Source organism: Gasterosteus aculeatus, chromosome 20 (genome assembly GCF_964276395.1).
Source record: "Gasterosteus aculeatus chromosome 20, fGasAcu3.hap1.1, whole genome shotgun sequence".
Lineage (NCBI taxonomy): Eukaryota > Metazoa > Chordata > Actinopteri > Perciformes > Gasterosteidae > Gasterosteus > Gasterosteus aculeatus.
Genome location: NC_135707.1, coordinates 5,915,581 through 5,939,694, shown reverse-complemented (window position 1 = coordinate 5,939,694; position 24,114 = coordinate 5,915,581). Strand labels below are relative to the sequence as shown.

The following is a 24,114-nucleotide window of genomic DNA, read 5'->3' as shown; positions in this document are numbered from 1 at the left end:
CTATGGCCCGGAGGACCGTAGCTGGGTATCTCGCAGGCTCATCATGGACCCGGGGCTTCTGACCGCCTTTTATCGAGCCCATCCCGAGAAGCCTGGCAAGTCGCCGGGTGGCTCCCTTGGAGGGGGGGGTAGTGTTAGGGCTCGACCAGCCAGAGAGTCGCACACCTGACGCCGCTCTGCTCATCGCCACAGCTGCAGCTCGTCAGCTCATCCCACAGGGAGGTTAAGAAGCAGATCTGCCAGTGGCTCGCTGTGAGTTCGTGCTCTGTGTTTCCCCAGAGAGGGTTGATTGGTCTTCCCCTGTGCTCCTCTTGGAAACCCTTCCGGAATTCCCTACGCAGAGTTTTTTGTTTTCCCTGTGAGTATCGTGTGAGTTTTCATTTTTTGATTGGACTAAGAGCGCCCACGGACTAGAGAAGTTTTTGGAGTTGTTTTTTTTGTATTTGGTTATTTTGTGAAATAAACTACGCCGTTTTCCGGTTAAACCTAAGCTGTGTCTGGTGTCGTGCACTTGGGGTCAGAGACAATCCTTAACACTTCTGAATGTTCCGCATTTCACTGCTTCAATTGATCAAATGTCTGATTATGAACAATGGATATATAATGACTCTCCCTTACACATTCACACACATATATTAAAACTCCTAGTTCTAGATGGTCATCTTCACATACATATGGTACATAAGCTGATACAGTACATATATCCTATTCATTCGTATTAATTAGATTCTTTGGGCTTGTTTTCATCTACATACTCTGAAAGAGTTGAGATCATTATTGTCATTGGATGATGCTCGATCCACGAAGCCTCCTGCAAGCAGCCACATTTAAAGAAATATAATCTGATTGATTAGAGTGACGAGGCACTCAATTGAGCCTATGCATTTCACCAACACGCACATAACGTTAACTTGTCTGCAAAAAGTGGGGCGGTGTCAGTTTTTGCCATGATTATGTGATTAATTAAATATTATTTTGTATCGCACAATATCGCAAATTTGCCTCAGAGGTCTTTACAGTGTGTACACATGTGACATCCTCTGTCCAGAAACCCTAACATCAACACAGGAAAAACTCCCCAAACAATGAAAAGGTATTTGATGGGGAGAATAAAGGGAAGAAACCTTTAGAGACACACAGGTCGATCCTCCCTGGGACGGACAGACTGCAAAGGACGTACAGAACGAACAACGTAATACATTAAATTCATCCGACAGAAATGATTCAAATGAACATATTATCTCATTATAAGTGTTCATGATCATTTCCTGCCCGTCAGAGGAGAAAAAAAAACGCTCTTCCTTTAAGTTTATTTGCCGTTATACTGTTAAAAAATCCTGGTTTTTGTGTTCGACTCTTCCGCCTTCTAACTTAGGACGCGCACGATCTGGTTCAAACTAACAAGACGGTTTGACCGTCGACCCGCCTTCGAGGAACCGAGATGTTGATCTGTCAATCATCTCGGTAATTTGAGCTGGATAATCGGACATTTGATTGACTTAGTTGAAGAAAGTACGAGAAACAGGGCCCAGATTTATATATTTTCAAAAACAAGCATTAATAACGGAACTGCTGCACACCATTAATGCCATGTCATCCTGTACTGTTCACAAATGTCATAAACATGTCAACAATTAAAAGTATGTTAATTTGCCCACATCTTCTTTCTTTTACAAAGCAGTTTGAACAAAAATGTTTTTTCATTTGCTAATAAACATTTATAATGTAGGTGCCACATGTTTCGTTCCATCATTCAACAACTGGCTGCACCTGGAAAGTACTGTCGCAGCATCTCAGCCATCTCACACTTTGACCTCAGAGTACTGCGTTTCGTCTCCCTCGGAGCTGCTGGAGTACCAGCCGCCTCCCCCTCGTCCGGGCTTCGCCGCGAAGGTCACCTGAGAGTAGTGGACCTCCACCTCCTCCTCGCTGGAGTCCGTGTCGTAGCTCCATGGATCTGGATCTCTGGCCAGGTGAGCGGAGCTGGCGTTCTCGTAGTCCTCCTGCCTTTCCTCGCTCTAGAGGAACAACAGAGATGGTCGCCAGATTATTTCAGTCATAGCTTATCTGGACTTTATGCAAGAAAAACATTACAATCAAATCAACACACATTTAATGCTTGTGAGAACTTGTGAGGAAATGTATTCCTTTAGTAACTGCTCTCCTCGCGGTCTCAAAGCAACTCTCTCCTTTGTCCTCATCCTTCTGGACTTTTCCACTGCATTTGACACAGTAAACCATAAGATCCTTATCTCCTCCCTTCAGGAACTTGGTGTCTCAGGCTCTGCTCTCTCCCTTCTCTTATCCTACTTTGATGGCCGGACCTACCGAGGAACCTCGGCATCACACTCAACAGCCGACTCTCCCTGACTCCCAACATCACTGCAACAACACGATCCTGTAGATACGCGCTCTACAACATCAGGAGATTACGTCCCCTTCTCACTCAGAAGGCAGCGAAGGTACTGATTCAGGCTCTTGTCATCTCACGCCTGGACTATTGTAACTCCCTCCTGGCAGGTCTCCCCGCTACCGCTATTCGACCTCTGCATCTCATCCAGAATGCAGCAGCTCGACTGGTCTTTAACCCTCCTATGTTCTCCCACACTACTCCACTCCTCCGCTCTCTTCACTGGCTACCGGTGGCTGCCCGCATCCAGTTCAAAACATTGGTGCTCACATATCATGCTGTGAATGGATCGGGTGCATATTACATCCAGGACATGGTCAAACTCTACATACCGACCCGCACTCTCCGCTCTGCATCTACCAAACTGCTCGTTTCTCCTTCAATGAGAGCAAAACACTCGACAAAATCACAACTCTTTGCTGTCCTTGCTCCGAAATTGTGGAACCAGCTCTCTGATGATATCAGGACCGCAGAGAGGCTTCACATCTTCAGCCGCAAACTAAAAACACACCTCTTCAGACTCTACCTCGCCTAAAAGACTAAAAAGATTGTAGGACTTAAATTGTACTTATAATGGCTCTTATCTATAGTAAGTTGTAGATCGGCTTATTTGAGGAAATTGCACTTTCTTTTGTGGTGTATTCTTGGTTAAATGCACTTATTGTAAGTCGCTTTGAATAAAAGTGTCAGTTGACATGTAATGTAATGTCATTTTGATAGTAAGAAGGAATTTATTCAATTAAAACTTTGTGGACACAGAGACGCAATGCACACCACATAGTTCTTTTGTGATAACACACCAAAAACATCCGGTTCCTTGGATTCTGACCTTTTCAGGCGGCTTTTGCTTGGACACTTTAGCATACACATCTTCTCCCGCCTTTGCCCGTTGGTTTCTAGAAATACAAATACCATCATGTGCATAACGTACCACATATATTTGCCATGTATTAAATCCTTTCTTTGTCATTCTCACATTTTTCCAAAGTGCACAGAGGCGTAGTTGAGGGAATCCTCCGGTGTGTTCACACCTTTCTCTGTGATTCCGTTTAGTGCAGGAGGACCCTGAGCAGAGACACACAGAGGTGGAATATATTGTATCCTAGAAAAATTGCTTGGTATGTTTTGTGGGTGCAATTTTTATCCACAGCCTTTAATCTTTTGCTGGCTCTTTAAAAAACATGTTCTACTCTGAGGCTGTTTGTGTGTAACTTGTGTGGAACCACAAGTTACACAGATCTATCAATCTAAAAAAACGTGAAGAAAGATCTTGTACTCGGACTTAAAAGAAGCTCCTCCAGGAACGACAAAGGACGTGATGACAAGTCCGTACTTCCTATTTATAAAGTACGATATCCTGTAACTTTTTGAAATTGTGATTCCTATTTTCAGTTCTTTAATGTGTTGCTGTCGTGAAGCTTTGACAGCTTGACTCACGTGTTGTCCCGAGGGCTCGTTCACCGTGCAGTAAATGCTGTGGATGTTGGCTGCAGGTCTGCAGAACAACAAAGGCCAACATGAATGAAAAGGTGCAGTGACAAATGACAGGGACGACGGTTATGCTGCCAGTCGTGTCTGAAGGCTCTTAAATGGATGCTCTGTCAGTGTGTGTGAGGCTGCTTACGTGCTGTCTGGATGAGACTTGCATCGTGGGGCCTTTGGACGGTCCGGCCAGAGGTCATCCTCTGCACCGCGGCCGTTCGTCCGATTCCTCTCGCCGCTGTTCCACCAGCGCTGAATGGGTTCCCACTGACACACAAAAAGAGGGATGTCACTTCTATTCTTCTACGTTCTGTTACATAACAGAGTGGAAAGACACAAATGAGTCATCACCAGAAAACCGAAAGTGTTTGTAGCTGCTTGTTCACTTGATCGCTTCCTCTTTTGTCTGAAAACACAAAGGGACAAGAGTGAATGTTTGCACCAAATTACACATGACAAATCATCCACTGCATGTAATTGTGTTCGTACTCCACCTGTAGACAACGACAATCAAGAAAATGGTGAGTAGAAAGACTATAAACAGGATGATCAACACGGTCTTCAAGACGTTTCCTGTGGTTAAGAGAGACAGAACATTAGAAAGGTGTGAAAAGAAGCACAGTTTCAAACGGCCGTGATTTAATCATTGGAGGAAACAACACACTTCCTTGAGATTCACTCACGCTCAAACAGATGGACGGGGCTGGACGCTTTCTGATGTATGTCGTTCGTTGCGACGCAGTAGTAGGATCCCGGTTGGTCTGAATACACCGTGTAGTTCTGATGGTCGCTGATGGACACCTTTTTATTCGCTGCCTTGTGGTTCTCCTTGTACCAGAAGTACTGCGTGATCGGCGGGTAGCTGTGGCTGCTGCAGCTCAGCGTCACAGAACTTGTGCCGTCGGCCCCCCAATGCTCCGTCTCTGTGATCTTTGTCAGCTTCGGGGAATCTGAGGATCAATATGTTCTTGTTTTTATAGAACATAACAAGCTTCTGTGTGTGGAATGTGAAAATGTCCCTTTGCCGTCTTCCAGTGGGAGTTTCACAGAGACACACTTGAAGGGCCCACACCCTTTGACATTAGCCACAACGACAGCAGCACACTCACACTTGACTCTAAGCTCGGTTTGCGGTGAGTTTCCGGTTCCCACGTCGTTGCTCGCTTCACAGCTGTACAGTCCGCTGTCGGAAGGGCCGACCGACTTCAGGGAGAAGGTCTGCGTCTTCCCGAGGATCTCGGTCGCGCCATCGCTCATCTTCCTCCAGGTGACGGAGGTCACCAGTGGGTCGGACCGGGCGCTGCACTCCAGAGTCAACGGCTCCTTCTCCTCCACGACGAGGGAAGGCCGAGCTGTTACGCTCACGTCTTTGGGACTATCTGCATTCACCAGAATTAAGAGGAAGGGAGAGAAGTAGTAGATATATGATATAGTTATCTGCTATCAGTAATCCTTCCATAATACACATACTTCCACTGCTGTAAAATACGATTCATTCCCAAATGCAATGACTCATAGACCAAGTTGATGTACATTTAAATTCATTGTATTTTAAACTACTTCATATACTGTTGCAGTTTATCTATAACGGCCGGTTTTCTCATTCAATCCTTTTTGTATGAAAACTTGTGTACTCAAAATATCTAAAGTGCTTCGTACGAGCTGGCACTTAATGGACGGAATAGAAAATAAAGATCTACATTTTACATTCTAAATCAAGTTTCCTTTGGAACAAGTTTCTTTTGCTCACATTTCACCGCCAGCTTCTTCCGTTCGCTGGTCGTTGAGCCTTCGGTGTTGGTGGCGTCGCAGGTGTAGAAGCCAGCGTGGGTGTAAGTGACGTGAAACGTGTGGTAGAGATTGTTGGGCCGCCGGTCACTACCAGGATGAGTGAAAAGCACCTTTGAAGACGGAGGATTTGACTCTGAGGTCAGTGTCAAGGTGAGCTTTGAGGGCGGGGAGCTTTCAACACTGCAGCTGATGGAGATCAGCTGACCTTCCCTGACCTCGGTCTTCATGGATAGCGATGGACTGCTGGGAGCATCTGCAGAGAGAAAACATCTATGTTCTTCAGAAGGTTTCATTCATTGTTTAACATCATAGTACGTTAGCATCTCTGAAGTTCACCAATCAACGAGGGGGATATTTTTTAATGTATTTAGCATACAAACTCATTCGTGACATTTTGCTACTTTAACAGGGGTAAATGCCTGATTTTGGTCTTCCCTTGTTGCCTGGCAACTGCTCGCCATAAGAAGTGTTTTTGTTGTTAAATCATAAAAGTGTTGCAATGTCTGAGCTTTAGAAGTGCTGGGAGGTGGAATCAGTGCGTTAGCCACGTTGTCATTCCCACGCTCAGCTAACTGCTGAAGTTTTTTAATCATTTTATATTTCAATATTCATTGTACAGGCACGCGAGTTTACTACAAGTATTCATTTCCTTCAGAAAAATAACAATTTACCATTAAAATATACATTTAAAAGATAGACAATGAATTGAGGTAATGACTTTCGGGCGATTGATCGAGTCCTTTGGACGTAAACGCTGATTTTCTAATGATCACACTTGACGTAAAAATGAAAAATAATAATAACAGAAACTAATCAGAGTGACATAATTACTTACAGAGCACTTCTATGCACACTGGCTCGCTTTGCTTCCCTGTATTGATGAAGTTGGTTGCTTTGCACGTGTAACAACCTTGATCTGTTCTCTCTACTGTGACCAGCGTTCGTTTGTTATCTCTGGCTGTCTCATACTTCCACCGTGAGGAGTCAATCTCCATGGTTTCATTGTCTCGGTACCAGGAGTATCCAAGCGGGGAGGGATTGGCCTCAGTTTGACAATAAAATGTCAGAGATTTACCAACTCCCACACGTTCATTATCTTCACTGATGGAAATGTTTGTCCTCCTCGGGCCATCTGAAAGAAAGAATGAAATATCATAATGCTTTCTACGGTGATGGAGGCTGTGGATTTGCTTCCTTTTTTCCTATCATCAACTCTTTGACATCCCTGCAGCAAAAGGAGCTGTGAAACTCACATTGAACTTTGACCCTAAAGGGCACCGATGTTCCTTCGCCTCGGACGTTAATGGCCGAGCATTTGTAGTCGCCTGCGTCCTCAGGCTGGATGCTCTGGACGACGTACCGCTCCGTCCTCTCCTCGCTGAGGGCTTTCTTGTTCTTGATCCAGGTGAAAGTGTGAGGTAGCGGGTTGCTTCTCCTCACACGACATGTCAAAGTCATCACATCTCCTTGTTTAACTGTGGCAGTAGTGGACATGGACACCTCAACCTCGGGCCGGTCTGAAACACAAGATTGAATTCTTTATTCATTCTAATTGGCAGCAATTATTCTGCAAAATAATAATGATAATATACTCACATGTAACGTTAATGTTGACAGGGTCTGATTTCATTGTCCCCAGTTTGTTTGTAGCTTCACAATGGTATTCCCCACTCTGTGACTCTACAATCAACGTGATCTTATGTTCGGCCCCTCTTCCAATTTGTTTATTTTCATTTCCGAACCATGTGAAGTTGGGATCTGGACGTCCGTTGGCGACGCATTTCAGAGTCACAGATCCTCCCTCCACAACATCTGCAGGGTGTTTTTCAGCCTGTGTGTCTCTGGGAGCATCTGTGTCAACCAATACAATACAAGCAAAAGAGAAATCCGTCAACTTGTTGCTCACTCACAGAAATGAAATATGATAAACTGTTTATTTAGTACAAAAGATGCATCAAAGGTAGCTGCTCCAAAATGTTCTCATTCGTTTTTGCTACTATAAAGTACTGAAAAAATAAAGACCTTAAAGAATCCTTAAAGAAGGAGCATTTACAAGTAAAAGCCATTAAGTGAAAGTACAAAAGTGTAAATGTAAATATACAAAAGGTAAATAAAGTAGAAAATGCAGCAAATATGCAGAATGGGTGATTTTAATGATGTATCACTCATTTGATTAAGCCTGATTATTTTACTATATATTTATTTGGCTTACTTAATTGCACCAACAAATCATTTTCACTCTCATCTAAGTTGCTGTCGATCACTGGTAAAGCAGACATAGATAGACTCCATTTATAAACTTACATTCCACAGTCAAGCTGATATTTCGAATCAAATATCTGTCGCTGTCATCTGTCTGGCAGGAAAACTCCTCTCCGTCATGCTGCCAGTTAACAGTAAAACTGAGCGAGGTGCTCTTCTGATTTCTGCTCTCCTGTGGATGCGTTAGGTGTGAAGTCGGAGACCGTGGACTCGAACTTTTGATTACTGGGTTTAAACCACATGAACTCAAAGTGGAGCAAGTGAGCGTTGCTGTGTCGTTTTCCTTGAAGACGGGCGGTTGCTGAAAAGTGATCAGGCATGGATTGTCTGGAAAAATAAGAAGGACAATATCAGAAGAAATGTCGTGGCGAATTACTTCTGTTCACTATTTCTGTTCTAAAGAGGAATTAATTACCATTCGTTACTGAGGTGATCAGTTAGTAAAGCATGTGAGTAGCGCTTCAGTTAAAAGCTTTAGAGTGATAAATACATTTAATGCTCAGTTAAAACTTTGAGTCTTCCCAGTTAAAAAAAGCTGCATAAACATTATATTTTCTCATTCTTTGCTGTTATATTGTTGTAAAATTTTCACTTAACTTTTAACACCACGACCAATTATGTTTAAGAATATTCAAAAATGTAAACTTGACTTCAACCAACTCAAACATTTCTGCTTCCAGACCAGCTCATCTCTTACTGATTAATTAATTTCTATGTATTTTCTTAAAGTATATTTCAGTATTACCTTTAACATGTAGTATCACTGGGTCGGTGTACCACTTTCCTTCCCCATCAAATCTAAAGAAATATTTTCCATTGTCGGACTTTTTCAAGTTGCAGAGTAAAATACTGCTCGTTTTTGAGATTGTAAGATAACCTCCTGAAGCTGGCAAAAGAGAACTGATTTCTTTCACTCTGTCAGCAAAGTCTGTGCTGACCGGAATGAGTGACTTATTCATGCTGTAGATGACGGTGCCAATCAAAACTGTTTTATTCCACACTACGTCCTTTATCCAAAACCAGTGAGCACCAGCAGCTTTCACTCTTCCATTGACTCTGCAGCTGATTTCAACGCAGGATCCCTCTTTAGCTGTCAGGGACGTGGTGACCAGTTCAAAGTCACTACAAGAAACATCTGTGACGGTCAAAACACAAGTGGTAAAGTCAATTTAAGTGATTTACAATATTTAATAACAATCTCGTTAAAGTTTACATTGTTATCAAAGTGGAATAATAAATTCCTACTTTTCAATATTGCCAGAACCACCAACCACCAAACTGAGTGAGCTTTCATTGTTGCGGCACTAAAGCTTGACGTCTGAAACACAAAAACAAAACAAATGCATTTGTGCACATTATAACACCGTAGAACTGACTCTATTTTTAATCTGGCCTTTCTGCCCAGTATGCTTTTAGTCATTTATTCAAATCAGCTGTACTTCCTCTTTTTGTCCTCTTCATTTTAAGTGCTTTGAGTGGTTTTCCTTTCCTCCCTTATTTCAACATTGTTCAATTGAATTCTCTTGCACTTCAGATATATATAAGCTCAACTATCACAATTTGCAAAAGGGGAAAAGATTTTATATTGTCCAACATCTACTCACGTTAGAATCATTTCTAGGGAATTGTGTAAGTAGGGATCAACCATCACAACTTGCACAATGTTATTAGGTTTCCTTTGACAACTATGTCATCTATCAGCCCCAAACTTGGTTCTTAAAACTGTCAAAAGTATATATTGTGTTCTCATCATAAACAGTTAATACTTCGATTTCAAACAAGAAGATTATTTGGAAAAAAGTTGAAAGAATTGAATTATTCATTTTTTGTAAAAATCAACTCTCTCTAGAATTATTCATTGCACCAACTTAACGATTCGAATGAATGTTCGAAGACGTAGATGTCTTTCAGTTTTATTATGCACAGAAATATTTTCGATGGAAAGATACATTTAAAAAAAGCCTGTTCTTACCTAGCGTGATCCACTTATAGCACCATGTTGCACACACCCTTCTTCCGAAAGTAAATATAAGATCATGTAAAAGGAGTTTTCACAGTTGACCTAAAACATCTTAACATTTGCATGCCTCCCCATGCGAGCCAGACTTTTTTACCTACAGTCTGCTGCATGCATCTTGCTCTCACTTCCTTATTTTATGCTTTTGAAGTCGTTGTCCAGTCCAGGGAGGGGCTCAACTCTATTAAAGGCACTGAGCAACACAGGATTGGACATCTATTTGCAAAATGCTTAAATGACGTTTACATCGTCAATTAGAACTCCAAGCTCATCAAACCAGTCAGTTATTTCTCTTTATGGTGTAAATAGTGTCTTTCTCATGTAGCAAAAAAACAAGACATTCAGGAATCCTTTTGCAAACACGAAAAACATTTGATTTCACTTTCCCTCCCCGAGAGCAGCGGCTACAATCTTCTGGGCGTCAGCCGCCATCTCATCGATGGCGGCGTTCAGCGCCTGCAGCATGGCAGCAAAGGAGCGGCCGGCCGGGCGGGCGTGCCTGGGCATCGCCATCTCCACCAGCTTGGACGAAACCGTGGCCGAGTCCCTTTCTGCCGCCGCCAGCCGCGCTTTCACCTCCCCTTTGGTGACCCCCGCCGACAGAACGCAGGTCCGCAGCCCTTTGAGGCGGGAGGGTTCCGCCCCTCGCTGGCGAGCCAGTCGCTCGACCGACCCGTCGTCCAGGCACAGGGAGAGCTGTGCTTTGCTCAGAATCCGCACCGCCACACCGCAGTCCACCATGGAGGCCACGAAGGGAACGGGGATGGCCGACACCCCGCCGGACAGCGAGGCCGCCGCCCACACCAGCGCGTTGAATGCCTCCTTTTTCCGAGCGACCAGGCTGGAGGTGAGTGCCGGGAGAGCCAGGAGAAGCGCGTGGGCCCGAATGTCTGGAAGGTCTCCTTCCAGGTCCTCCAACAGGCCGGGGAAGTCAAACTTCTCCAGGGCGGAGGGTCGCACCAGGTAGACTTTAGGCGTGGCTACGCCCTGCGAGGTCAGCACTTCTAAACCGGCTCTTCTCTTTTCTTCCAGGTGCTTTTCGGTGCTTTTCGCCGAAGCCAGGAGGACAAAGTACACCGCTTGCCGGTGTTGTGAGCGGGCCTCGAGAAACACCTGCACGCTGTTGGGTGGGAGCGCCTGGTTGAAGGTGATGAAGACGGCATTGTAGCGGGCAAACTTAACCCTATCCATGTATCCCTCGGGCTCAAAAGGAGAGGTGGGTGGGACAGGCGGAAGGTCCCACAGGCGAAAGTCGGGGTGTTTGGGGTTCGGGTAGCCTGCCACCTCCTCCGGGGAAACAGGGGGCTGGGACGGAGCTGCTCCGTCGTCCCCAGAGCTGAGGCCATGGAGGGAGTTGATGAAGGTGGCCTTCTCGTCTCCGTGGTCCCCCATCACAGCTAGGTTGGTCCTACTGATCAGAAGATCCTCCACTGCATCCTTGACGTCTGATAACTTATTGTGGTCTATGGACTCTTTGAGGGTCTCAAGGAGGTTCAGGCTCCTGAAAACATCAGCCATTACTGTGAAAGGACAGAGATTGCAGTAAGAATATATCTTAACACATAAATATCGTGTGAATTGGATCATTTGCAAACAAAGCATTAAAAATTATGTACTTTACCGCAATGGTTATTGTAACAACATAAACATTAAAATGTCAATAAAAGTAGATCAAAGTGAAAGCTTTTCCAATGTAACCTTGCAACACAATCCCAGAATACATTTTAAAGCCAATTACATTTTTCGTGTACCTTGAAACGTGCCTTTCCACTACTGATGGGCATAGTGTTTAAACATAAAAGACATACACCCCTCTTGTCCAATGGCATTTGTGCTGGATTAAAGTAATATCTATCAAAATGTGAACACATCAGCACAGCCAGTACCTCCCATCAAAGGACATTTAGTGCCGACAGCAATTCATTCGTTCAATTCTAGTAAAAAAGTGAAACCCTCAAATGAAGGTTTAACGCAGTCCGTCACGGATGTTGTTCCAGTCCAACGCGACGCTGCACGTACTCACCGGGGGTCTGGAGGGGAGGAAGCCCAGCGGTCGAAGGGTTCTGGATGAGCAGCAGCGTCAGGTTGATCTATTTAAAGGTGTCGGCCCGGTGGAACGTTCTAATCCCGTTAGCTCAGCCTTAATCCAGAGGCACTTTCATGCACGCTGTGTGTAAACGTGAAGCTCTTTGCTTCCACGTACAAGGAAATTCAAGCAGTAGACGAAGATTCATTTTTAAAGGGGATTATTATCACAGGTCGGCTATTTTCAACAAGAAAGAAGTAAAGAAAGACAGGAAAGGATGCAGTACTGTATCAAGTAATGCAGTAATGTATCAATGGAACCAGCTAGTAACTTAAGGAATGTTTAGTACTTCATACTTTAGTTCCTCTCACTGTCCACAATGATGAGATAAAGTTGCCTTGTTGTCAAACACGTAAGGAGCAGAACACATTGATGTTTCCAAGTTAAGGGAAGTTACATCACTCTCGTTAAGGTTGTGTATTTCTCTACTTTCAACACATAACAAAAACTGAAAAAATGCTGTTGCTGTGAAACAATGAGATGATTTCCTGCATAGTCCTTTTACCATAAAAGGAACAAAGTCTTGTACTCTAAGTGATCCTCCAACAAAGCTGCACAACTTTGCATTTTTCTGTTTCTAATAAGAGGAACCCAGCATGCAAAAAGAAATCGAACACCTGCCAGATGCTATTTTAGCCTGACATCCTCTCACACAATGATTTACTGTCTTTTTCTATTCTATAGAGTTGCAAACTGAAAATCTCAGTATGTAAGTTAGTTTTTAAAAACGTGAATAATCTTGAACGCCAAATCTTTAAAAATATCTAAAGACAGATTTCCAGTGGACGTAAATCTTAACGTTAATTAGTCCTGTTTTTCTGAGGCAAAGGTGCAAAGTACCTCTAAACTGTTAATGGCTTTAAAAAGTCGACCACGTATGTACTGAATATAAATATATACACAACATTACTCGTCCACATAACTCCTGAATCCCTCACCGTCTAGCTTCCTTTCCTAAAGTTACAGTACTCAACCTCTCCCTTGTTGTGAGTCTCTGTTCCATAACATTCATGCAGTCATAAACCTCACAGAATCACAATTTGCACCTTAAACCTTCGACCATGAATAATGAAGGACATCTGTGCTCCACTTTCATGACCGTGAACTGAACAAAAAGGAGATGACCTCTATGACCGTTGCACAATCAATAGGGAAATAAACTGTGGTGGTGTTGGGGTGCATCTTGTGTCACTGATTAATTAGCTACACAGAATGTTCCTCCTTTTCAGCTTCAGCGTCTCAGAAAGAGCTTCTGCATTTGTATATGATGTGCTTAAAAATAGCAATAGTGTTTCTCAGTCCCTCTGTTAACTTCCTGTTCTCACATTGAGCTACTCATTTATTTTACATTTAATACATTGTTTATTTCTTCTCTCTGAAGAATGAGTGAAATAAAATGAAATAACCGACAACATTTTCATTGCTGGAAGGAGCTTTTATTTCTGTGCAATGTACATTCAGGCATCTAAGTTTGAATATTTCATATCAATAGAGGGCATTCAAACAAGCTTTTATGGTGTAAATGAGAGAAGTATTTGGGCTCCGGTGCCTTACCCTGCTCACTCAGTCACTTCACTTCATAACAAAGGGCACTTTGGTACAAGATGAGCTGCATTTCCCCTGCTGCTGCTGCCTGTCTGTCCTTCCTGCTTATTTGACTAATTCTACTGAGCATGTTTTTAGATATTTATTTCTCTTTCCTCGACCTTTAAAAAGCACTTATTACATACGTTTTACTGTTTACTGATGTTTTACTGTTTATGTGTCATTTGCACTTTCTGTAAAAGGAAATCCACCTCACACACAAACACTCAGCATCACATCTAAAACATGCATTTCTGCACTATATCGACCCCGTCGCTGAAGCTCACCCTGTTTATTAAGAAAAGAAGTCCCTCCATCGAGCTTCACGGCCCCTGACTCTCCCCCATTATTTCATGGACATTAGAGTAAACTGCAACATCCTCACCTCCACCCTCCTCCTTCAGCACACACTCTTCTGTCTCCTTATCTTCCCCTATGGCCTCCTCCTCCTCCTCCTCCTCCTCCTCCTCTTCCCGGCCCTCCATCACTTCACTGTCCTCAGCACCATCACTTTGCCTCTCCTCCGTTCCCTTGTTGTTGATCTCGGCGTACTCTGGATCTGGGGTCTCCCGCGTATCCTCGGCCCCTCCGGCACGCTTTGTTTTCACCAAGGAAAAGTTGATGTCCGAGTACTCCACCTCTCTGGGCTGCACGTCACCTTCTGGGCCGCGGATCCTGTCGCTTTCCGCTGCTTGATGAGGATCCATCTGTTGGTGAAAATCAGAAATCATTTGCATCGTAACACATGAAGCCCCTGCATCCAGGCAGCAACTGGTTTTACTTAAATCTGCAAGGTGTGAAATTCACCCTGAAACACTAAACTTATATAATCTGTAAGCCAACGAAATGATCAGGAATGTTTTTTAAGTGAGAGAAACTGAAGATAAACAATGGTAATGCATGTCAGGACTGACCTTTGAGCCCACATTTAACTAATATATTGTACACAGTAGTAGCCAGCTGTTAATATAAATACCAGTGGAACCGCTTGAGTGGTCACCATCTCCAGAGTCATTCCACCAGAGGTCTTCTGTTGGTTTCTGGGGAGAAAAAAGGTGAACAACCATTACTTTTTTAATCAAAGTCCCTTTTTCTTTTAAGGCCACAAATGTGATCTTCAATTAATCTTCAATTGTATTATCCCTCAACTGATAAACTTCACTTCATTATAACCTCTATTTAAAGTAATCGTAACTGTTAACAATTTATTCTGTCATTTACTGTGACCAACTTAACAGTATAGTTTGTTTATATAATTTATGGCTTAAATATAGGACAGTATATATTGTCACTTCACAGAAGAATGTTTAGGGTCAAACACCTACAAAGTCAACTGTCTTTTCTTTTAGTCTTGTTATGATCTATTTCTTGTGACCAGTTTTCCTCAGAAGTAAAACGGCATTCAGAATTGCCGAATTCACCTTTGTAAAGAAACAAATGTAACCTCGCAACACAATCCCAGAATACATTTTAAAGCCAATTACATTTTTCGTGTACCTTCAAACGTTATACAAGTAGTAAAAAAACATACCTGCAGCATTTTAGGGCCAAACAGCAGATGGTTGCTGAAAGAAGAATCCCGATGAAAAACGCAATGAGGACGTGCAGGCTTTTGAAGCTGATGAGAAATGAGGAAAGCAAATCTGGAATGCAGAGGAACAAATTAATTAAAACAATAACAATGTATTGCTGCTTCTTCATGTTAAAGAATAGTTGGAAAGATGATGTATTTAAATGTCATGTCGTGCCTGTGAGGGTCTGCTCTGCTTCCCCGGTCACATTGTTGCTCACACAATCACCAGCGGTTTGGTTACTGATCTTTGGAGAAACTGCAACATGTTTCAATCCAACATTTGTGGAACTTCTATTAGGAACTGATGCAGTTTGTACTGTTTGCACAGAGGTCAAAATGCAAAACATCGTTTTATGCTCCATTTAGACTGTAAATATAGAATATGTGAGGAATATTAGATTATATAAATATATTCATTGAAGCTCTTCTTACCTTTGACATTTACTTTATTCACATCTTAAAGGTTGGCATCGTAACTAGATATTAATAAAGATCCATACCTGTGGCAGCAGTGATGCGTCTCACAGAGAAGAGCAGAGTCGCACAGATGAGAACAAACATCCTGATTTGACGATGGAGACAGTCAGTCTCTTTTCCTTTAACAAGAACTAACGTTTAAACGTGGTCATTTAAGTCCGGTGCCGCTTGTTTCACGTCTCTTGGTCTGGTTCTCCTGCTCTCTTCTCACCACGCTGATCTCTGCCGAGCGTCTCTGAACTCACTCTTCCTCTTTGTCTTCGTTCCTCTTCGCAGAACAACTCATGTAAAGGAGGTTGAAAGGAAGGAAGTGTCTCTTCACACTGCTAACCCGTACCACATACAGTATATATATGTATGTATATGTGTAAATATATATATATATATATATACATACAGTATATATATAAATATATGTATATATATATATATGTATGTGTATATATGTGCGTATATGTATATATATATATGTGTATATATATGCGATGCCGCTGAGATTAGATGTATGAGCGAATCATCCACTTCAGGTGTGTCTTCCTACCCCTTCTCGGGGTAAACTTTGGCGTCGGCAGTGTGGCTGGTCTGGTCTGGTCTGGCGTGGCTGTTGCAGGGTCCAGTGAGGCTCAGCTTGTCAGGTCGTGGCGGTTTTATACTTTTAGGTAAGTTTCTGGCAATGTTGGTTATAGTTAGGCATCGGTAGCTGACGCTCCCTCTGTTTGCTGTAGTCAGCCGGTTGTCTGGCTGGAGGTTGCGGCCGAGGGAGCGTGGCTGCCGCATTGTGTGTGTGGCGTCCCACGTGCCGCACGGAGCGTGTGTGGTGTCTCTCCATTCGGCGTCATCGACGCCATCTGCCTGTCTGCCGACTGAGGCTGGAAGTGGGACAGCGTGGCCTTCAAGCCAGTGCACAGCTCCTTATGCGTAGCATTCAATTCCTACGGTAGGCTGTCTTATCTGTTACTGCATAGGTGTACATGGGCCTTATCCAGCGGTTGTATAGATGTCTCTGCTACCTCTGATTTGCAGTTAAAGCTGCGTCGTTGTGGTGCACCACTCTGGTGCTGGAGCGCTGAAGCTTCGAAGTCCTGCTGAAGCGGGCCTCTAAATATTGCGAGACCCTCCCACTGCTGTTCCGTCTGGGCTGTTCTTCTGCATTGTGATTTAATCATTCTTCACTCTGTGGGTGCGCCCGCCCGCCTGATATTGCGTTGCTAGTGGTTGCTTTTCTTTTGATGAACAGGAGATGTTGGTGCCACTGGTAGTAGTGACTGGCTGATCCCGGTGTTGGTGGTTCTCTTTATTTTTCTGTAGTGCATCTCGGTGTCAATAGTTGGTGTGTGGTTTGTTTTTTGTTTTTCACATGTGGTGGAACATTAGGCCATTTGACTAAAAATGTACAGTAAAAAGAAAGTAAGAAACATCTTGAGATAATGAGATGACTTCCTGCACAGTCCTTTTACCATAAATAGGAAGTGTTAGTGCAAGTCGAAGCACTCACACATACTGTAAGTGATACTCTAGCAAAGCTGCACAACTTTGCATTCTTCTGTTTCTAATAAGAGGAACCCAGAATGCAAAAATTGATAACATCTGTTTTAGATTGACATCCACTCACACAATGATTTCCTGTCTTTTAAAAAGAGTTGCAACCTGAAAACCTCAGTAAGTAAGTTCATTTCTCCACATGAATCAAATCTTAAATATCTAAAGGCAGATTTCCACTGGACGTAAATCTTAACGTAAAATAGTCCTGTTTGGATGAGGCAAAGGTGGTAAGTACCTCTAAACTGTTAATCGCTTTAAAAAGTATGTACTGTAAATAAATATATGCGTTCAACTTTTTGCAACCTTTTCATTGTATTCTTGTGTGTATATTTCAAATGGTTACAAACTTGACTAAGGACTCAAAATTATGTGGATCACATGTGGTTGGTACATGAGTTTTGCATGAAAAGACGTCAAAAAAGAAAGATGAACAGTTTGACCTGGTTCTCTTTTTTCTGGTCTCTTCTCTCCACAGTGATGTCAGCCGTGTGACTCCGCTCTAAACAAACTCTCCCCATCGGTTATCTTTTACCTCTTTCCTCTTTGAGCTGTGATGTCACGAGAGGCTGGGTCTGGGAAGGGAGGTACATTCACCAAAGATGGCTGTAACTGCTATGGCTCCATCTGCTGGTGGAGTTAGGAACCCCACTCCGAGCATCCCCCTCACACCTGAAACCCATCAGGGTATGACGACCTGAAGGCCTTTATAGGGTGGGGGACACACCATTGAGGGGAAAGAGAGAGACGAGCTGCAGGTTGGGCCCGATGCAGAAGCCCAGACCAATGCAGGAGGATTCCTGGAGACGGGAGGGACTGAGAAGACGAGGCATTATTTAAGTTTTACCGGCGAAGATCGACTGAAGCCTAAGTTGCACCTTTTTGACTACTGTTTTCTTTTTAAACCAAAGGGCGTGAATTAAACCTTTGTTTGCATTTTTTAACCTGGTGTCCTCGCACTACTTGAACCACCCCGGTGAGAGCGGCGCTGCCTCTCACGACATCACAGTGCAAACATTAATGCAAAGTATTGTCATCATGCAGTTACAACCTCACAGAATCACAATTTGCACCTTAAACCTTCAACCATGAATAATGAAGGACATCTGTGCTCCACTTTCATGACCGTGAACTGAACAAAAAGGAGATGACCTCTATGACCGTTACACAATCAATAGGGAAATACACTGTGGCGGTGTTGGGGTGCATCTTGTGTCACTGATTAATTAGCCACACAGAATGTTCCTCCTTTTCAGCTTCAGCGTCTCAGAAAGAGTTTCTGCATTTGTTTATGATGTGCTTAAATATAGCAATAGTGTTTTTTCAGTCCCTCTGTTAACTTCCTGTTCTCACATTGAGCTACTCATTTATTTTACATTTAATACATTGTTTATTTCTTCTCTCTGAAGAATGAGTGAAATAAAATGAAATAACCGACAACATTTTCATCGCTGGAAGGAGCTTTTATTTCTGTGCAATGTACATTTAGGCATCTAAGTTTGAATATTTCATATCAATAGAGGGCATTCAAACAAGCTTTTATGGTGTTAATGAGAGAAGTATTTGGGCTCCGGTGCCTTACCCTGCTCACTCAGTCACTTCACTTCATAACAAAGGGCACTTTGGTACAAGATGAGCTGCATTTCCCCTGCTGCTGCTGCCTGTCTGTCCTTCCCGCTTATTTGACTAATTCTAATGAGCATGTTTTTAGATATTTATTTCTCTTTCCTCCACCTTTGAATAACACTTATTACATACAATGTAATGTTTTACTGTTTATGTGTCATTTGCACTTTCTGTAAAAGGAAATCCACCTCACACACAAACACTCAGCATCACATCTAAAACATGCATTTCTGCACTATATCGACCCCGTCGCTGAAGCTCACCCTGTTTATTAAGAAAAGAAGTCCCTCCATCGAGCTTCACGGCCCCTGACTCTCCCCCATTATTTCATGGACATTAGAGTAAACATCGTCACCTCCATCCTCCTCCTTCAGCACACACACTTCTGTCTCCTTATCTTCCCTTATGGCCTCCTCCTCCTCCTCCTCCTCCTCCTCCTCCTCCTCTTCCCGGCCCTCCATCACTTCACTGTCCTCAGCACCATCACTTTGCCTCTCCTCCGTTCCCTTGTTGTTGATCTCGGCGTACTCTGTATCTGGGGTCTCCCGCGTATCCTCGGCCCCTCCGGCACGCTTTGTTTTCACCAAGGAAAAGTCGATGTCCGAGTACTCCACCTCTCTGGGCTGCACGTCACCTTCTGGGCCGCGGGTCCCGTCGCTTTCCGCTGCTTGATGAGGATCCATCTGTCGGTGAAAATCAGAAATGAGAAATCATTTGCATCGTAACACATGAAGCCCCTGCATCCAGGCAGCAACTGGTTTTACTTAAATCTGCAAGGTGTGAAATTCACCCTGAAACACTAAACTTATATCATCTGTAAGGCAACGAAATGATCAGGAATGTTTTATAAGTGAGAGAAACTGAAGAAAAACAATGGTAATGCATGTCAGGACTGACCTTTGAGCCCACATTTAACTAATATATTGTACACAGTAGTAGCCAGCTGTTAATATAAATACCAGTGGAACCGCTTGAGTGGTCACCATCTCCAGAGTCATTCCACCAGAGGTCTTCTGTTTGTTTCTGGGGAGAAAAAAGGTGAACAACCATTACATTTTTAATCAAAGTTTTTTTTAAGGCCAAAAACGTGATCTTCAATTAACCTTCAATTGTATTTTCCCACGACTGATCAACTAAACTTCACTTCATTATAAACTCTATTTAAAGTAATCGTAACTGTTAACAATTTATTCTGTCATTTACTGTGACCAACTTAACAGTATAATTTGTTTATATAATTTATGGCTTAAATATAGGACAGTAAATATTGTCACTTCACAGAAGAATGTTTAGGGTCAAACACCAACAAAGTTTATTTTAGTCTTGTTATGATCTATTTCCTGTGATCAGACCAGTTTTCCTCAGAAGTAAAACGGCATTCAGAATTGCCAAATTCACCTTTGTAAAAAAATAAAGAAGTTGATGAAGGAAAAGGACAGCAATTAATGTGAAAAAGAAGAACAGTTATGTAAGTAATAAAAAAACGTACCTGCAGCATTTTAGGGCCAAACAGCAGATGGTTGCTGAAAGAAGAATCCCGATGAAAAACGCAATGAGGACGTGCAGGTTTTTGAAGCTGATGAGAAATGAGGAAAGCAGATCTGGAATGCAGAGGAACAAATTAATTACATAAATAACAATGTATTGCTTCTTCATGTTAAAAAATAGTCGGAAAAACGATGTATTTAAATGTCATGTCGTGCCTGTGAGGGTCTGCTCTGCTTCCCCGGTCACATTGTTGCTCACACACTCACCAGGGGTTTGGTTACTGATCTTTGGAAATACTGCAAACAGAAAGAAAAAACTCAAACAAATCGAACAATAAAGTAAAAGAACATGAAGATCCTTCAGACTGCAGCCTACTTACACGTCACGGTTACTTCAGCAGCTTTAGTCACATTAGTGATCCTTTGCTCCGCTGTACAGACGTACTGACCAGAACACTCTGCTGTCACATTAGAGATGAGAAGAGTCGCTGCTCCACTCACGTGGTGCAGGACATTTTTGATTGGAAGTTTAGTCCAGGTGACACGAGATGGAGGGAAACTATCTCCACTGCAGGTCAGACGGAGAACATCTCCTTCTTTAACCGCTGTGTTTCCGCTGATCACAGGTTTCTTCATATCTTCAGGAAAACATTTTATACAAACTTTTAGAATTTGTGAACAGAAGATCTTTTTTTTATAAAACTATTATGTTGGTTGATGCCAAATAAGTAAGAACAAAAACTCCATTAAGACAATTTTCAAGGAGCATGAAAATCAAACAATATCTCTTCACTTTTATATGTTTTACAGCATTTGAAATTCATGACGCCACCGACTGCAAAACATACAACAAGATCACCGCTGATGAAAACCATCAACAATACATACTACATGTGGGAAAACCCTTCAGACATTACAGAGTAAAGGTGAGCATGAAGGTCAGTGATACTCACAGGTCACATTCAGAGTCTCCGTCTCCTCTGTAGTGATGTCGTTGGTGAATCTGACCTTACAGGTCACATCGGTGCCGTGGTGTTCAGCTGAAGGGTTAAAGGTCAAAGTTGAAATGTGTCTCCGTGTGACAGAAGTCAGGTTCTCGGTCTTCACAGCAGTGATGTTTCCTGTGATGTGAGAGTCCTTCTCTCCTGCTCCTCTCCACGTCCAGGTGATCTCAGGATCCGATCCAGAGCAGAGACCAGGAGCAGTGCAGCTCAGTGTGGTCTGCTGCCCCTCTGTCAGAGGAGGGATCCCCACTGTGGGCTTCTGGGTCAGACCTGAAGGGAGAGCAGTCAGTGAGAGGACTCAGGGGAGCAGCCTGAAGCTCAACACTCACTTCAATCCAACATCTGTGGAACTTCTATCAGGAACTGATGCAGTTTGTACTGTTTGACCAAAGAGGTCAAAATGCAAAACATTGTTTCATGCTCCGTTCAGACTGTAAATACAGAATATATGATGAATATTAGATTAACTAAATATATTGAAGCTCTTCGTACCTTTCACAGCGATGTTTACTTTTGAAGAGGATTGACGTGTTTTCTTGTTTCCGTCCAGTAATCTGAGCCAATAAGATCCAGAGTCTGACTCAGTGAGGTCATTGATGATGATGCTGCAGTTCTTCAGACTCAGGTCAGGCTGCAGCAGTGAAACTCGTCCAACAAACCGGGGCTGAGTTTTGTTGTTGTTCGTGTTGGAGTGAAATATCACGTCTGACTTAGCACAATTTTGTTTTGATGCTTCACATTTGTAAAACATCAGATGTTTGGGTGTAAAATTGGAAGTTTTGAAAGAACACGGTATGACCACACAGAGTCCAGCCTCTGCTTTTATTCCTCCTTCACTGAACGTGACACAGGATCCATTTTTACAGGGTTCCTCCTGCCACACTTGTGGACCTGTTGATGAAAACAGTGAAAGAAACTGTTTAAATCTTGAAGATTCTCCATGATATTTAAAAAATGGTGAGAGAAGGAAATACTTGGACATGGAAGTTTTTGTTTTATCAAACCTGTTCAGAATTAATATCTCTTCACACATAATAACTTTTCGTAAACAAGCTAATTCTATAAATTATATTAACATTTATCAAAGCAAACTATTGCTGTGTACTTTGTTCACGTCTTAAATGTTGGCATCATAACTAGATATTAATAAAGATTCATACCTGTGGCAGCAGTGATGCGTCTCACAGAGAAGAGCAGAGTCGCACAGATGAGAACAAACATCCTGATTTGACGATGGAGACAGTCTGTCTCTTTTCCTTTAACAAGAACAAACGTTTAAATGTGGTCATTTAAGTCCGGTGCCGCTTGTTTCACGTCTCTTGGTCTGGTTCTCCTGCTCTCCTCTCACCACGCTGATCTCTGCCGAGCGTCTCTGAACTCACTCTTCCTCTTCCTCTTTGTCTTCTACTTCGTTCCTATTTGCGGCACAACTCATTTAAAGGAAGTTTCGCTTCCTGTGTGTAAGAAATACATCATGTAAGTATATTCGGGGCGTTTTGTTGCTAAAGCCAAACTTAAATAAACCACTGATGTACATATGATACTATCTATTCATAGTAAATATCAGGTTGATAATGTGCAACTTTAACACTGAAAAATAAAATAAAGGAACAGTTGTCACGGTGTGGTTCACTTCCTGTCTTATTTTGTAGTTTTCTGCCACTCGTGTCCCCGGGTAACTTCACTTCCTGCCTTGTCTCGTCATCCCCTGTGTTCGTCTAATAGTTTCCACCTGTGTCCAATCACCTGCACCTCCCTTGTGTATTTAAGCCATGTGTCTCTTGTGTCACTTGTCGCGTCATTGTCTTTCGCCACGCATGTCTTTCGTCTTGGATCGCCGTAGTTTCTCGTCTGTGTGCTTTTGCCCCCGGTTCCTGTGTTTTTTGAGCTTTGACTATTAAAGTCTTTTGTTTTCCGCAAGTCTGCGTTTGAGTCCTGCCTTCCACCCGCAACCCTGACAGAATGACGCGACCAAAGAAGGGCTCAGCAGACCCGCTGCCAGACTACGGTCCGGACTACCTGGACGTAAGGAGTCCCTTCTGGCAGCGGAAAACAAACTGTGTTTTTGGTCCCAGGAGCTATCAGCTCGCCTGCCTCGAGCTCCGGGACCTCCTTAACCCTAGGAGGAGCAAGCGGAAGAAGCGATCTCCCGTTCCCGCTGGGCCGCCGCAGCGTTCTCCCGTTCCCGCTGGGCCGCCGCAGCGTTCTCCCGTTCCCGCTGGGCCGCCGCAGCGTTCTCCCGTTCCCGCTGGGCCGCCGCAGCGTTCTCCCGTTCCCGCTGGGCCGCCGCAGCGTTCTCCCGTTCCCGCTGGGCCGCCGCAGCGTTCTCCCGTTCCCGCTGGGCCGCCGCAGCGTTCTCCCGTTCCCGCTGGGCCGCCGCAGCGTTCTCCCGTTCCCGCTGGGCCGCCGCAGCGTTCTCCCGTTCCCGCTGGGCCGCCGCAGCGTTCTCCCGTTCCCGCTGGGCCGCCGCAGCGTTCTCCCGTTCCCGCTGGGCCGGCCCGACTCTCAGCCATGCCCCCGACCCGACCAGTTCCGGCGCCACGCTCCATGCCCCCGACCCGACCAGTTCCGGCGCCACGCTCCATGCCCCCGACCCGACCAGTTCCGGCCCCACGCTCCATGCCCCCGACCCGACCAGTACCGGCCCCACGCTCCATGCCCCCAACTCGGCCAGTCCCCGCTCCGAGACTCAGGCTCCCTCCCTCCCATCCCATGGTCCTCTCCCACCCTCCCGTTGGTGATTTGAGGGCCGTCTGGGATCCGGCCCTTGAGGGGG

The 24,114-nt window shown here is 43.8% G+C and overlaps 4 protein-coding genes and 1 long non-coding RNA gene across 9 annotated transcripts; 1 reads left to right on the top strand and 4 right to left on the bottom strand.

Annotated features, from left to right (window-relative positions):
- Nucleotides 1-1,522: 1,522 nt before the first annotated feature.
- On the bottom strand, nucleotides 1,523-10,054 carry LOC120810397 (B-cell receptor CD22-like). Of its 2 annotated transcripts, none has more exons than XM_078094682.1 (17): nucleotides 9,918-10,054; nucleotides 9,191-9,263; nucleotides 8,691-9,080; nucleotides 7,988-8,272; nucleotides 7,280-7,534; nucleotides 6,937-7,200; nucleotides 6,519-6,815; nucleotides 5,643-5,936; nucleotides 5,002-5,271; nucleotides 4,576-4,842; nucleotides 4,387-4,465; nucleotides 4,244-4,298; nucleotides 4,035-4,159; nucleotides 3,848-3,905; nucleotides 3,387-3,475; nucleotides 3,240-3,306; nucleotides 1,523-2,018 (listed from the first exon to the last, which is right to left on the bottom strand). In XM_078094682.1, exons 2-17 carry the CDS (start codon nucleotides 9,237-9,239, stop codon nucleotides 1,803-1,805), a joined length of 3,060 nt encoding a protein of 1,019 aa, XP_077950808.1. In that variant the 5' UTR covers nucleotides 9,240-9,263; nucleotides 9,918-10,054; the 3' UTR covers nucleotides 1,523-1,802. The 2 variants fall into 2 exon arrangements, with proteins under 2 accessions (XP_077950808.1, XP_077950809.1); XM_078094683.1 differs by having other exon boundaries at nucleotides 4,035-4,144.
- Nucleotides 9,843-12,064, bottom strand: irgq2 (immunity-related GTPase family, q2). Of its 2 annotated transcripts, none has more exons than XM_040164741.2 (2): nucleotides 11,986-12,064; nucleotides 9,843-11,482 (listed from the first exon to the last, which is right to left on the bottom strand). In XM_040164741.2, exon 2 carries the CDS (start codon nucleotides 11,478-11,480, stop codon nucleotides 10,341-10,343), a length of 1,140 nt encoding a protein of 379 aa, XP_040020675.2. In that variant the 5' UTR covers nucleotides 11,481-11,482; nucleotides 11,986-12,064; the 3' UTR covers nucleotides 9,843-10,340. The 2 variants fall into 2 exon arrangements, with proteins under 2 accessions (XP_040020675.2, XP_040020676.2); XM_040164742.2 differs by having other exon boundaries at nucleotides 11,714-11,994.
- Nucleotides 12,065-13,462: 1,398 nt separating this feature from the next.
- On the bottom strand, nucleotides 13,463-15,952 carry LOC120810307 (uncharacterized). 2 transcript variants are annotated; one of them, XM_040164750.2, is made up of 5 exons: nucleotides 15,706-15,952; nucleotides 15,381-15,461; nucleotides 15,164-15,275; nucleotides 14,609-14,672; nucleotides 13,463-14,339 (listed from the first exon to the last, which is right to left on the bottom strand). In XM_040164750.2, the coding sequence occupies exons 1-5, from the start codon at nucleotides 15,764-15,766 to the stop codon at nucleotides 13,956-13,958; spliced, it is 702 nt and encodes a 233-aa protein (XP_040020684.2). In that variant the 5' UTR covers nucleotides 15,767-15,952; the 3' UTR covers nucleotides 13,463-13,955. The 2 variants fall into 2 exon arrangements, with proteins under 2 accessions (XP_040020684.2, XP_040020683.2); XM_040164749.2 differs by having other exon boundaries at nucleotides 15,381-15,521; nucleotides 15,706-15,944.
- Nucleotides 15,953-17,291: 1,339 nt separating this feature from the next.
- Nucleotides 17,292-18,661, top strand: LOC144389523 (uncharacterized). The gene is made up of 2 exons (XR_013453635.1): nucleotides 17,292-17,451; nucleotides 17,700-18,661. It is a non-coding gene; the product is annotated as an uncharacterized LOC144389523 (long non-coding RNA).
- Nucleotides 18,662-18,663: 2 nt separating this feature from the next.
- LOC120810296 (sialic acid-binding Ig-like lectin 12) lies at nucleotides 18,664-22,744 on the bottom strand. 2 transcript variants are annotated; one of them, XM_078094707.1, is made up of 8 exons: nucleotides 22,499-22,744; nucleotides 21,831-22,229; nucleotides 21,288-21,608; nucleotides 20,715-20,972; nucleotides 20,551-20,631; nucleotides 20,337-20,448; nucleotides 19,807-19,870; nucleotides 18,664-19,530 (listed from the first exon to the last, which is right to left on the bottom strand). In XM_078094707.1, the coding sequence occupies exons 1-8, from the start codon at nucleotides 22,557-22,559 to the stop codon at nucleotides 19,147-19,149; spliced, it is 1,680 nt and encodes a 559-aa protein (XP_077950833.1). In that variant the 5' UTR covers nucleotides 22,560-22,744; the 3' UTR covers nucleotides 18,664-19,146. The 2 variants fall into 2 exon arrangements, with proteins under 2 accessions (XP_077950833.1, XP_077950834.1); XM_078094708.1 differs by having other exon boundaries at nucleotides 20,602-20,631; nucleotides 22,499-22,723.
- Nucleotides 22,745-24,114: the final 1,370 nt, after the last annotated feature.